Raw genomic sequence first — 13835 nt, forward strand, 5'->3', positions numbered from 1 at the left:
GAAGCGTGGCAGCTTCCCGTGGGCAGCTTTCCATGGCTGTAGTTGATTTAGTAAGCAGTATGGCAGCTTTCCATGGCTGTAGTTGATTTAGTAGGCAGTATGGCAGCTTTCCATGGCTGTAGTTTATTTAGGAGGAAGCGTGGCAGCTTCCCGTGGCAGCTTTCCATGGCTGTAGTTGATTTAGTAGGCAGTATGGCAGCTTTCCATGGCTGTAGTTGATTTAGTAGGCAGTATGGCAGCTTTTCATGGCTGTAGTTGATTTAGTAGGCAGTATGGCAGCTTTCCATGGCTGTAGTTTATTTAGGAGGAAGCGTGGCAGCTTCCCGTGGCAGCTTTCCATGGCTCTAGTTGATTTAGTAGGCAGTATGGCAGCTTTCCATGGCTGTAGTTGATTTAGTAGGCAGTATGGCAGCTTTCCATGGCTGTAGTTGATTTAGTAGGCAGTATGGCAGCTTTCCATGGCTGTAGTTTATTTAGGAGGAAGCGTGGAAGCTTTCCATGGCTGTAGTTGATTTAGTAGGCAGTATGGCAGCTTTCCATGGCTGTAGTTGATTTAGTAGGCAGTATGGCAGCTTTTCATGGCTGTAGTTGATTTAGTAGGCAGTATGGCAGCTTTCCATGGCTGTAGTTTATTTAGGAGGAAGCGTGGCAGCTTCCCGTGGCAGCTTTCCATGGCTCTAGTTGATTTAGTAGGCAGTATGGCAGCTTTCCATGGCTGTAGTTGATTTAGTAGGCAGTATGGCAGCTTTCCATGGCTGTAGTTGATTTAGTAGGCAGTATGGCAGCTTTCCATGGCTGTAGTTTATTTAGGAGGAAGCGTGGAAGCTTTCCATGGCTGTAGTTGATTTAGTAGGCAGTATGGCAGCTTTCCATGGCTGTAGTTGATTTAGTAGGCAGTATGGCAGCTTTCCATGGCTGTAGTTGATTTAGTAGGCAGTATGGCAGCATTCCATGGCTGTAGTTTATTTAGGAGGAAGCATGGCAGCTTCCCATGGTTGTAGTTTATTTCTGAAAGATGTCCCCTCCCCCTCCGGCCTAGCTTGCTATTGCGTCACAGATCTAATAGGGCAGGATAGGTGTTAGCAGCATGACTGAAACCCGGCGGAGATATTGCTTACACCTATACCTAGTCATGTCAGATTTGTTAAGCATATCGAACGAGGGCAGAAAGAAAGGAAGGGTAGCACATCTCTGGAATGAGACTCAGCCCGCCAGAGAGAGGGGGGCCCCGCATAACATTGAGACTCAATTTACAGCACCCCCCCCCCAGCTGCTGCCCGACAGGCCCTTCTCTTTCACACGGCCGTCTCCAGTCCCCATCCTGGAGGTGTCAAGAACAAGCAGCGCGTCGTCCTCAAGCCAGCACCATGAGCACATTGCCCACCGATTTAGAGGGGAAATACTAGAGCCCCCCCAAAGAGCAATCTTCTGCAGTCCCCGATAGAGATGCTTTAGCCTGAAAGGGAATCCTCGCCACTGGCTTGGTGATAATGCCACGTCTTGATTTAACAGACGATGAGACAGGAACGTCTATATCTGCTCTCTGGTAAAAGACGTAGAGATTGATGTGGTGAGCAGTACGTGGTAACAGCCCACTGAAAGGCTGTCCATCATATCGGCAGTATGAATACATTACCAATCTAAAGGCATGAGTAGGACAGAGGATGTGGAAAGCAGAGGCGGTCAGTGCTGTTTAAAATCTGTGAGATTTATGACCATGTCCTTATTTGTGTTAAAGCATATTGGATGACTCTCATTCATATTCCATTCACCCAGCTCAATGTAACTTCAATAGGTTTAGGCTACTACACGAAACTCAAATTTTCACTATACCCATCATGAGGTTGCTACAACCTAGGCTACGAATGAAAGTTTATAACATAGGTGCACAGGTCAAGAGACAAGTTTGAGTAATCAAGGTGACAGACAGTGACACATTCAATACCGCCTTGCACACTCTTGCCTGCATCTAAGCTGATCTAGGGTGTAATCATTAGTGCAAACTCAGGTAGGTTTAGCCCGATTTCGTTCCATTTGCTTTAGTTTATGAAACGTTTTTCAACCGAATCTGCGGATTAAATACACCCCTGATCACCCGCACAAACAGTTCACTTTTGCATCTGCCACATATAAACCGCATCATCACTTAGCCTTAGCCAGCTAGATAACATAACTATAATTATTTTCTGTTTGAACCAAGTATTTGAGTAGGCTAAATTAGCTAGCTGCAGTAGCTAAGTGAAGGTGAAAAAAAAATACATTCAAATATATATATTTATATATATATATATATAGCTAATTTGTTCAAAACTGTTCAACTATTGTCTTTTTCTTTGAGTCAACCACTCACCACATTTTATGCACTGCAGTGCTAGCTAGCTGTAGCTTATTCTTTCAGTACTAGATTAATACTCTTATCCATTGATTGGGTGGACAACATATCAGTTCATACTGCAAGAGCTCTGATAGGTTGGAGGATGTCCTCCGGAAGTTGTCAATATTACTGTGTAAGTCTATGGAAGGGGTGAGAACAATGGGCCTCCTAGGATTTGTATTGAAGTAAATCTACCCAGAGGAGGATGGAAAATAGCTGTCCTCCGGCTACACCATGGTGCTACCCTACAGAGTGCTGTTGAGGCTACTGTAGACCTTCATTGCAAAACAGTGTGTTTTAATCAGTTATTTGGTGGCGTGAATAGATTTATTAGTTTTATCTAAAAAAGATAACTTAAATATTCACTTTTTTCACTGGTGGAAAAATATATTCCTTTTGGAAGAGAACTATAACAGTGTGTATATGGTAACCATGTGATGTTGAATGTGATGCACTGGACCAATGGGCTACTAACACACTGTATATACCTGCAAAATGAATGTTTATTACCATTCCATTTTGAGAGTACAACTTTGGGGCATATTGTTCTGTGTGACAAAAACTGTTATGAAGATAACCATGTGATGTACTGTACAGGAGCATTCAGTAATGCCTCATAGTGACCATAAATAAGAGTACTGTTGTTTAGCACTAACATGACGTTTGTGTGTGTCAACAGGAACGGAATGGGTGGACCCGGAGGACCCCACGGTCATCGCTGAGAACGAGCTTCTGGGAGCTGCTGCTGCCATTGAAGCAGCCGCCAGGAAACTGGAGCTGCTGAGGCCCCGCACCAAACCCAAGGTGAGGAGGCTTTTTCTGCCCGCGTCAGGAGGTCCCCATGCCTCGCCCAGCCAGCTAAGCCTCTCTGCGAGGGACAAAGTCACACACTAACCCTCCAGCTATGGATCAGAGACCATGTTAACTAAATATAATACATCAATTAAATCAATTTAACCTAAAATAAATAATGAAACATGTTCAATTTGGTTAAAATAATGCAAAAACAAAGTGTTGGATAAGAAAGTAAAAGTGCAATATATGCCATGTTAGAAAGCTAACATTTAAGTTCCTTGCTCAGAACATGAGAATATATGAAAGCTGGTGGTTCCTTTTAACATGAGTCTTCTATATTTCCAGGTAAGAAGTTTTAGGTTGTAGTTATTATAGGAATTATAGGACTATTTCGCTCTATACCATTTGTATTTCATTAACCTTTGACTATTGGATGTTCTTATAGGCACTTTAGTATTGCCAGTGTAACAGTATAGCTTCCGTCCCTCTCCTCGCTCCTCCCTGGGCTTGAACCAGGAACACAATGACAACAGCCACCCTCGAAGCAGCGTTACCCATGCAGAGCAAGGGAAACATCCACTCCAAGGCTCAGAGCGAGTGACATTTGAAACGCTATTAGCGCGCACCCCGCTAACTAGCTAGCCATTTCACATTCGTTACACCAGCCTCATCTCAGGAGTTGATAGGCTTGAAGTCATAAACAGCTGCTGGCAAATGCAAATGAAAGTGCTGTTTGAATCAATGCTTACAAGCCTGCTGGTGCCTACCACCGCTCAGTCAGACTGCTCTATCAAATCATAGACTTAGTTATAACATGATAACACACAGAAATACGAGCCTTAGGTCATTAATATGGCCGAATCCAGAAACTATCATCTCGAAAACAAGACGTTTATTCTTTCAGTGAAATACGGAACCGTTCCGTATTTTATCTAACGGGTGGCTTCAATAATTCTAAATATTGCTGTTACATTGCACAACCTTCAATGTTATGTCATAATTATGTAAAATTCTGGCAAATTAGGCTGCCCAAACTGTTGCATATACACGGACTCTGCGTGCAATGAACGCAAGAGAAGTCACACAATTTCACCTGGTTAATATTTCCTGCTAACCTGGATTTCTTGTAGCTAAATATGCAGGTTTAGAAATATATACTTATGTGTATTGATTTTAAGAAAGGCATTGATGTTTATGGTTAGGTACACATTGGAATAAGGACAGTCCTTTTTTGAGAATACGCACTGCATCAATTATATGCAACGCAGGACATGCTAGATAACTACACATGGTGGTTGATATTACTAGTTTAACTAGTGATTATAATAAGTTTGATTGTTTTTTATAAGTTTAATGCTAGCTAGCAACTTACCTTGGCTTACTGCATTTGCGTAACAGGCAGGCTCCTCGTGGAGTGCAATGAGAGGCAGGTGGTTAGAGCATTGGACTAGTTAACTGTAAGGTTGCAAGATTGAATCCCCGAGTTGACAAGGTAAAAATATGTTGTTCTGCCCCTGAACAAGGCAGTTAACCCACCGTTCCTAGGCCGTCATTGAAACGTAAGAATGTGTTCTTAACTGACTTGCCAAGTTAAATAAAGATTAAATAAAGGTGTAAAAAAATCTATTATAATAATACACATTTTTAAAAATCGATGTCCAAAAATACCGATTTCCGATTGTTATGAAAACTTGAAATCGGCCCCAGTTAAACGGCCATTCCGATAAATCAGTCGACCTCTACTAGATATCCATTTAGATGTTCATGTTTGAGTTGAGGGCTTGAGTTACATACTGTAGTTGACACCCTCTGTACTCATCATAGTGGTGTAGAGTAGAACAGGCCTATTAACACCACTCAGGATGTGTATTGTAAACGCGTCCTCAACTTGTCGCGTCATAAAGTAGGTTATGGCGTGTTTAACGTGTTTCGTGACTCCAACATTCTCTGTGTTTTATTAACAGGAAGCGGACGAGAGCCTGAACTTCGAGGAGCAGATTCTGGAGGCGGCCAAATCGATCGCAGCCGCCACCAGTGCTCTGGTCAAAGCTGCCTCAGCCGCCCAGAGGGAACTGGTGGCCCAAGGGAAGGTAAGCGCACCAGAGTTATCAGTACGGTATGGGGCCTACCCAGGGGGCAATTCACTGATTGAAATAATGTAATTTTGACGTCTTTTCAACCAGTTTTGCCCAGCTGTGTCTGCTGGGAAATAACGTCTAACTTAACTCATGCTGTAGTCATTCAACACCGTCTGAGTGGCCCAGGCCTGATTTACACTCTCTCCGGGCCTGATTTACACTCTCTCCGGGCCTGATTTACACTCTCTCCGGGCCTGATTTACACTCTCTCCGGGCCTGATTTACACTCTCTCCGGGCCTGATTTACACTCTCTCCGGGCCGGATTTACACTCTCTCCGGGCCGGATTTACACTCTCTCCGGGCCGGATTTACACTCTCTCCGGGCCGGATTTACACTCTCTCCGGGCCGGATTTACACTCTCTCCGGGCCGGATTTACACTCTCTCCGGGCCTGATTTACACTCTCTCCGGGCCTGATTTACACTCTCTCCGGGCCTGATTTACACTCTCTCCGGGCCTGATTTACACTCTCTCCGGGCCTGATTTACACTCTCTCCGGGCCTGATTTACACTCTCTCCGGGCCTGATTTACACTCTCTCCGGGCCTGATTTACACTCTCTCCGGGCCTGATTTACACTCACCCCGGGCCTGATTTACACTCTCCCCGGTCCTGATTTACACTTTCCCCGGTCCTGATTTACACTCTCTCCGGGCCCGTGTGCCCAGACTAACTCTCCCTCTCTCTTTTGCTGTGCTCTCTCAGGTCGGTGCCTGCCCAGCCAATGCAGTGGATGATGGACAGTGGTCTCAAGGTCTCATTTCAGCCGTAAGTGTCACTGTAATTCCTTAACCAGTAGATGAGGTATTTGAATATTCCTTAACCAGTAGGTGAGGTATTTGAATATTCCTTAACCAGTAGATGAGGTAATTGAATATTCCGTAACCAGTAGATTAGGTATTTGAGTATTCCTTAACCAGTAGATGAGGTATTTGAGTATTCCTTAACCAGTAGATGAGGTATTTGAATATTCCTTAACCAGTAGATTATCAAAATCTACCTAAAGTAGCACCATCACTAAGGAATATAACTTGTTTGATGACAAACAGAATACATTCACAACCCTCTTCTCCAACTCTCTGTTCCACTAGGCCCGAATGGTTGCTGCAGCGACCAGCAACCTGTGCGAGGCGGCCAACTCGGCGGTGCAGGGCCACGCCAGCGAGGAGAAGCTCGTCAGCTCGGCCAAGCAGGTGTCTGCCTCCACTGCCCAGCTCCTGGTGGCCTGCAAGGTCAAGGCTGACCAGGACTCCCAGACCATGAAGAGGCTACAGGTCAGAGTGCTATGTACTTATAGAACTTCTCCTATTGTGTCCTCCACCCACACCCGGCAGCTGCTCTGTCTGCTCAGTCTGTACATAAAAACTAATGTGATGGGGGGGGGGTTCATTGGTGACACAGTGGTAAACTTGCTATGACTCTGTCACTCTGTCATAAAGACTGAGTATCCCATAGGGTCATAAAGACTGAGTATCCCATAGGGTCATAAAGACTGAGTATCCCATAGTGTCATAAAGACTGAGTATCCCATAGTGTCATAAAGACTGAGTATCCCATAGTGTCATAAAGACTGAGTATCCCATAGTGTCATAAAGACTGAGTATCCCATAGTGTCATAAAGACTGAGTATCCCATAGTGTCATAAAGGCTGAGTATCCCATAGTGTCATAAAGGCTGAGTATCCCATAGTGTCATAAAGGCTGAGTATCCCATAGTGTCATAAAGGCTGAGTATCCCATAGTGTCATAAAGGCTGAGTATCCCATAGTGTCATAAAGACTGAGTATCCCATAGTGTCATAAAGACTGAGTATCCCATAGTGTCATAAAGACTGAGTATCCCATAGTGTCATAAAGACTGAGTATCCCATAGTGTCATAAAGACTGAGTATCCCATAGTGTCATAAAGACTGAGTATCCCATAGTGTCATAAAGACTGAGTATCCCATAGTGTCATAAAGACTGAGTATCCCATAGTGTCATAAAGACTGAGTATCCCATAGTGTCATTAAGACTGAGTATCCCATAGTGTCAAAGACTGAGTATCCCATAGTGTCATAAAGACTGAGTATCCCATAGTGTCATAAAGACTGAGTATCCCATAGTGTCATAAAGACTGAGTATCCCATAGTGTCATAAAGACTGAGTATCCCATAGTGTCATTAAGACTGAGTATCCCATAGTGTCATTAAGACTGAGTATCCCATAGTGTCATAAAGACTGAGTATCCCATAGTGTCAGAAAGACTGAGTATCCCATAGTGTCATAAAGACTGAGTATCCCATAGGGTCATAGAGACTGAGTATCCCATAGGGTCATAGAGACTGAGTATCCCATAGGGTCATAGAGACTGAGTATCCCATAGTGTCATAAAGGCTGAGTATCCCATAGTGTCATAGAGACTGAGTATCCCATAGTGTCATAGAGACTGAGTATCCCATAGTGTCATAAAGGCTGAGTATCCCATAGGGTCATAGAGACTGAGTATCCCATAGGGTCATAGAGACTGAGTATCCCATAGGGTCATAGAGACTGAGTATCCCATAGGGTCATAGAGACTGAGTATCCCATAGGGTCATAGAGACTGAGTATCCCATAGGGTCATAGAGACTGAGTATCCCATAGGGTCATAGAGACTGAGTATCCCATAGGGTCATAGAGACTGAGTATCCCATAGGGTCATAGAGACTGAGTATCCCATAGGGTCATAGAGACTGAGTATCCCATAGGGTCATAGAGACTGAGTATCCCATAGGGTCATAGAGACTGAGTATCCCATAGTGTCATAAAGGCTGAGTATCCCATAGGGTCATAGAGACTGAGTATCCCATAGTGTCATAGAGACTGAGTATCCCATAGGGTCATAGAGACTGAGTATCCCATAGGGTCATAGAGACTGAGTATCCCATAGGGTCATAAAGACTGAGTATCCCATAGGGTCATAGAGACTGAGTATCCCATAGGGTCATAGAGACTGAGTATCCCATAGGGTGGTGACGTGTGTCTTTGTTGGTTTTAGCACAGCCTTAACCCTCGCAGTGAAGCAATTCCTGATTTGGTCACAGTGATTTCCGTTTTGTATGCTATTAGTCTTTACTGTCTACAGACCCTGTCAATACCCACTGTACCTTTTCTTGCCTAAACTACATCCCTGCCATTTGATTTTAATTGTGGCTTTTGTCTCTACTGCCTCTTCAAAAAAAATGTTTAGATCAGCTTAGACCAGTCCTTCTGGGGTTCTGCAGTTTTTATTTCTTAGAAACATTTTTTTGTTGTCAAAGACCACAGTTGGGGCTCATTTGAAGGAGGCCGGAGCTGAGAAATGGTTTCCGAGGGAGGGAGACATGTCACAGTCTAAATCAATGGCTCTATCTATTAACATCCCATTGCTACAGTATTTCTAAAAGTGTCTGTTCCCCTGGTCTATTGTCTCCTAAGGCCCCAATCTTTTTCTCCATTTGATAAGTACTGCGAGGAGCCAACTCATTCAGACCTCAGTAGAAACGTATCTGTCAGTATTCTCTGGTGACACAGCAGAAGATAAATTTAACTTCCTGTTTATCAAACTATCTTTTAGAGGTGTGTCGTCATGGAAACTCATAATTTCCAGAATCCATATATGGAGGGTATTCTGTTTCAGAACTGTGTGTGAAAATCAGAAGTCCAGCCTATCAAAACTGTCCCAGCATTACTGACGTGGGCCATCCACAGTCAGTCCACTCTCTGGAAATAGTCGATCCTGTGTAGTTACAGGATCTCCCCCCAGCTCTATGCACACCAACCAGCCAACCGGCTCATATTCTCTCATCCCAATCAGCAGCGGCTTATCTCCTGCTGTTCCGGGCTTGCAGCTGCTGCTGGGTCATTCCCATATAGTTGTGTATACAGTGTCTCTCAAAACAACATACATTACCTTTGAAAATGTCGTAACCCTAGCTACGGCCTTTGATTACTGCCACACTGGAGAAGTTGAAGACTCCACGTTTGTTTCCAATCCCTTTCAAAAGGCTGTGTAGTTAGTCAACGCTGCCTGGTTATTAAACCTGTTAAGATTAAGAGTCGATTGTAGTGCTATGTGTAAGGCTTGTGTGGTAGGTAAGTGGCCGCAGGGTGTATGGGTATTCTGACTGGCCCTGACATGAAGTGAAGGCAACAGGGGGTATCAGACCAGAGGGGGTTAAATAGTCATTATACAATGGTTGGATTGGAATTGCCATTGTTAGTCTATCCGGCCTATGATGTACTAGACAACATACACATGGCCACATTCATAAAAAAGTGCCATAGGTTACGTCGTTGCTTAGCAACGCACTGCTACGACTACAGATCCACTGTCTCGTCTGCCCAGCCATGCAATTTATACATCTGATTTCCACTGTAAAAAGCCTCGACAATTAATAAACACGAAAAAAAGAAACAAAATGCAGCTAGTTTCCAGTCTTAACAGCTCCAGTTAGAAGTGAATTGTTAGCTGTGTAGTTGGCTAGCTAGCAAGGGAGGTATAGACTCCATAGCAACCATTTTTGTTTGCCATAGCAACATGCAAAGTTCTAGAACAATCGACCAGTGCTTGGGTAGTTTTGCTTTACACGGCAGTTAATATCAATAACACTTGACAACCAATGTTGGTGAATGTAGTATCACGTTTTGTTGAAAAATGTATGGTTTGGAAATAATCTGGGTTTTTAATGCTGTTAACCCTTTGTATAAAATCAATAATGTTATGACATGTTTTGTCATGGCTGTGATGTGGTGATAGCCATGAGGCAAATTGCTAAATGAAGCCATATACTGCACATCCCTGACATACTCGACAAATGAGAGAATGGAACACTGACAGCAGTGTTGACTGCTGTCGTATCAAAGTGGTATGGAAATACACCTCAGGAAAGGATGGCAATCTATTTTTACAACTGTGTATATCAAATGTATGAAACAAAACCACTTGGGGTTTGTACAAGATATTTTGCCTTGGGCATAAAAAATAAAACAATGAACCCACTTCCCACTACTGAGCCAAGCCAAACCAAACTGTGCTGCCCCTGCCTGGTGACGAATCCTCCATAGTTGCTTGGAAGGGTGCTGAAAATGACTGAAAGAACAATAACCAAGCCAGCACAAGATGGTTCAGATTTGCACAATAGTATGAAAGGAGTTTAAGTTTGACAGTTGGTTTTATCCAATTCAACCTCCCCCACCTGTACCCTATTTTGGTCAGTACCAGGAAAACAAACCTGGCGTCTTTTACTGACTAGCAGCTGTTGGGGATCCGACGGGGTTGTCTAGCATTGTGTTTTATGTCAGGGCTAAGCTAACAGTGACATTCCGACCATAGAGATAGTATAAGGGGAGGGAGAATTGGACAGGAAAGCAGCTCTAGCCGTGCCAGCACGGTACCTATTTTCTCTCAGCGAAGCCTCAAAAGGAGAAGAGAAAAAAAAAACACGTCTCCTTGTTTGTAATGGGCTGCCAAGTGAGTCTCGGTAACAAGTATGTTTTGCTTCAAGTGAACTACGGCGAACAGCTCCTTATTGCCTTTTAAAGCAATCCCCAAGCGTGAAGAGAGAGCCACTAGCTCTGGCGGAGGCAGACATTCCCTTTCCAGGGGCACTGTTTATGAACAGTAGGAGTGGAGAATAATGGTCTTAACCGAAAGCTATGTGTCAGTCAGTCGCCAGTGTTCCACACCCCTTTTGGGAACCCAATTCACTTTTAAAATCCTGTCTGGAATTTAGTTTTTTTTTACTTACAGAGCTACAGTATTGAAATGTGATTACACTCGTCTTTAAAGGCCTGTACACAATGTGCTGAATATCACAGAAAAGTGTGTGTCTGTAAGCATCTTAAAGTGTCAATGCTTTGGGTTTCCGCTTAGAGATTGTCACCTTGTCCCTACTGTCCATTCTGAACTTCCACAGGCTGCCGGAAATGCTGTTAAGAGGGCCTCCGATAGCCTGGTGAAGGCGGCACAGAAAGCAGCCTTTGACGCCCAAGACGAGCAGGCCGTGGTTGTTAAGAGCAAGATGGTGGGCGGCATTGCTCAGGTAAGCAGAGGGCCATGAGAGCCTGCTTGAATTTTCACACAAACTTCTCATCGATGTAAGGAATATTTCAGTGCAATAGAGGAAGACCGTGTCATTCTATGAAACCCAAATTCACATTCAGAATTATTTTCTTAAAGATCACATATGAGGCATGTTTTGTATTTCTGTTGATGTGTGTACCTGTGTTTCCATGTGCCTGTTCTGTTCATCTATGTGTGAGAGGCGGTGTGTTCTTCCTGTTAGACCAGGGTGTTAACCAGTCGTGTTCTGCCTGTTAGATCAGTGTGTTAACCAGTCGTGTTCTGCCTGTCAGATCAGGGTGTTAACCAGTCGTGTTCTGCCGGTTAGATCAGGGTGTTAACCAGTCGTGTTCTGCCGGTTAGATCAGGGTGTTAACCAGTCGTGTTCTGCCGGTTAGATCAGGGTGTTAACCAGTCGTGTTCTGCCGGTTAGATCAGGGTGTTAACCAGTCGTGTTCTGCCGGTTAGATCAGGGTGTTAACCAGTCGTGTTCTGCCGGTTAGATCAGGGTGTTAACCAGTTGTGTTCTGCCTGTTAGACCAGGGTGTTAACCAGTCGTGTTCTGTCTGTTAGACCAGGGTGTTAACCAGTCGTGTTCTGCCTGTTAGACCAGGGTGTTAACCAGTCGTGTTCTGTCTGTTAGATCAGGGTGTTAACCAGTCGTGTTCTGCCGGTTAGATCAGGGTGTTAACCAGTCGTGTTCTGCCGGTTAGACCAGGGTGTTAACCAGTCGTGTTCTGCCGGTTAGACCAGGGTGTTAACCAGTCGTGTTCTGCCTGTTAGACCAGGGTGTTAACCAGTCGTGTTCTGCCTGTTAGATCAGGGTGTTAACCAGTCGTGTTCTGCCTGTTAGATCAGGGTGTTAACCAGTCGTGTTCTGCCTGTTGTTAGATCAGGGTGTTAACCAGTTGTGTTCTGCCTGTTGTTAGATCAGGGTGTTAACCAGTCGTGTTCTGTCTATTAGATCATTGCTGCCCAGGAGGAAATGCTGAGGAAGGAGAGGGAGTTGGACGAAGCCAGAAAGAAGCTGGCCACCATCCGACAGCAGCAGTACAAGTTCCTGCCCTCCGAGCTCAGGGAGGACGGGCAGGAGCAGTGATGAAACGTGTACACACACACACACACACACACACACACACACACACACACACACACACACACACACACACACACACACACACACACACACACACACACACACACACACACACACACACACATATATGCATATACAGCGAAGACAAATCCGATGTTCAGGGGCTACATCCCCAGGCTATATTAGAGCAAAGAGGAAAACAAAGAGGTATTATGCTTGAAGAGGAGCAATATTAGGGTGAGATAATTAAAGGGGTAAAAGGTGAAAGCTGTATTAGGATGTTTATTTTAAGTGTATTTTTTTCTTAGATTTATTTGTCACGTTCAAGAGCGTTACAGTGCCACTGGTTTTGTTTTTGGATAATGATAAAAAAATATATATATATGCATCCAAGTCTTTGAGGTAGTCCTTGATAGTTTGTGATTTAAATGAGCGTTTAGGTCATGTTCACTGCCGCTTCACCGTTTTGATTAAATTCACATCCTCCTGCCAATAACTGATATTTGCCTTTACACTCGCATGCTATTATTTTAGTGAGCACAAGAACCATCTGTTTGGCGGTGTCTGTTTTCTGTTTGTTTTTTTGGATTAGAAAAATGCAGTCACAAAAGGTGGGCTTACAGCGAGTAAATGTTGAGACCCCACTTGACTGACCAATGATTTTAACTGGCCAGGGTGAATGGTAAGAGACGGTCGGTCGGTCACCGTACAACACAGAGCTCAGCTAGGTGTTTACCATAAACAACTGTGGCTTTGGTCAGATCCCAAAGAAGACATCGTTTAACAAGAATGTGTGTTGTCTTTTTATTTCAACCAATGAAATGTACCTGTATTTTGTTGCAATTTGGACCAGAGGTGCAATGATTTACTTTGCGATTAAACAATTCATAGAGAGAAAACACATATTTTTTTCTTTTTAAGAGAAATAAATGCTATGAAATGTGTTATAAATGGTATCTTCTATTACATTTATATGTTAATAAAGTATATGTGAGTATTTGTTTGTGTCATCATATGAACTTTTGGACCTGATATTATGAAGCTCATAAAGCCATACTTTGCTTTCTTCAGGACATTGTTTTGAATCATGAATGGCTGTTCCTTCGGGTGCTATTGAGTGGTTAAAATTTTTATCAGATGTTGACTGTGTAATATGCATCTAATAGCCAACTGTAACCAGTAGATCTTTAGAAACAAATTTAGATATGTATTTTGGGGTAATTTCTCTTGTCGCAGTACAATCCTATGATGGCCATTGTATGCAAAGGATCATGTGTCCAGTGTTGTTGTTATTGACCATCATGTACCCTGAATTGCCAGCCTATTTCACATTGTCAGAGGCCTCCTTGTAACCTAACCTTCTTTCAACA

The 13835-nt window shown here is 43.7% G+C and overlaps 1 protein-coding gene across 2 annotated transcripts in view; it reads left to right on the top strand.

Moving 5' to 3' along the window:
- Positions 1-13462, top strand: part of tln1 (talin 1) — a 155854-nt gene extending 142392 nt beyond the window's left edge. For both annotated transcript variants that reach the window (XM_046290564.1, XM_046290565.1), the window contains 6 exons: positions 3054-3178; positions 5134-5259; positions 6013-6075; positions 6399-6581; positions 11224-11349; positions 12334-13462. In XM_046290564.1, the coding sequence (XP_046146520.1) occupies positions 3054-3178; positions 5134-5259; positions 6013-6075; positions 6399-6581; positions 11224-11349; positions 12334-12468 (758 nt within the window). In that variant the 3' untranslated portion in view covers positions 12469-13462. The remainder of the gene's footprint in view (positions 1-3053; positions 3179-5133; positions 5260-6012; positions 6076-6398; positions 6582-11223; positions 11350-12333) is intronic.
- Positions 13463-13835: the final 373 nt, after the last annotated feature.

This window comes from Oncorhynchus gorbuscha, linkage group LG11 (assembly GCF_021184085.1).
Source record: "Oncorhynchus gorbuscha isolate QuinsamMale2020 ecotype Even-year linkage group LG11, OgorEven_v1.0, whole genome shotgun sequence".
In the NCBI taxonomy this organism is placed as follows: Eukaryota; Metazoa; Chordata; class Actinopteri; order Salmoniformes; family Salmonidae; genus Oncorhynchus; species Oncorhynchus gorbuscha.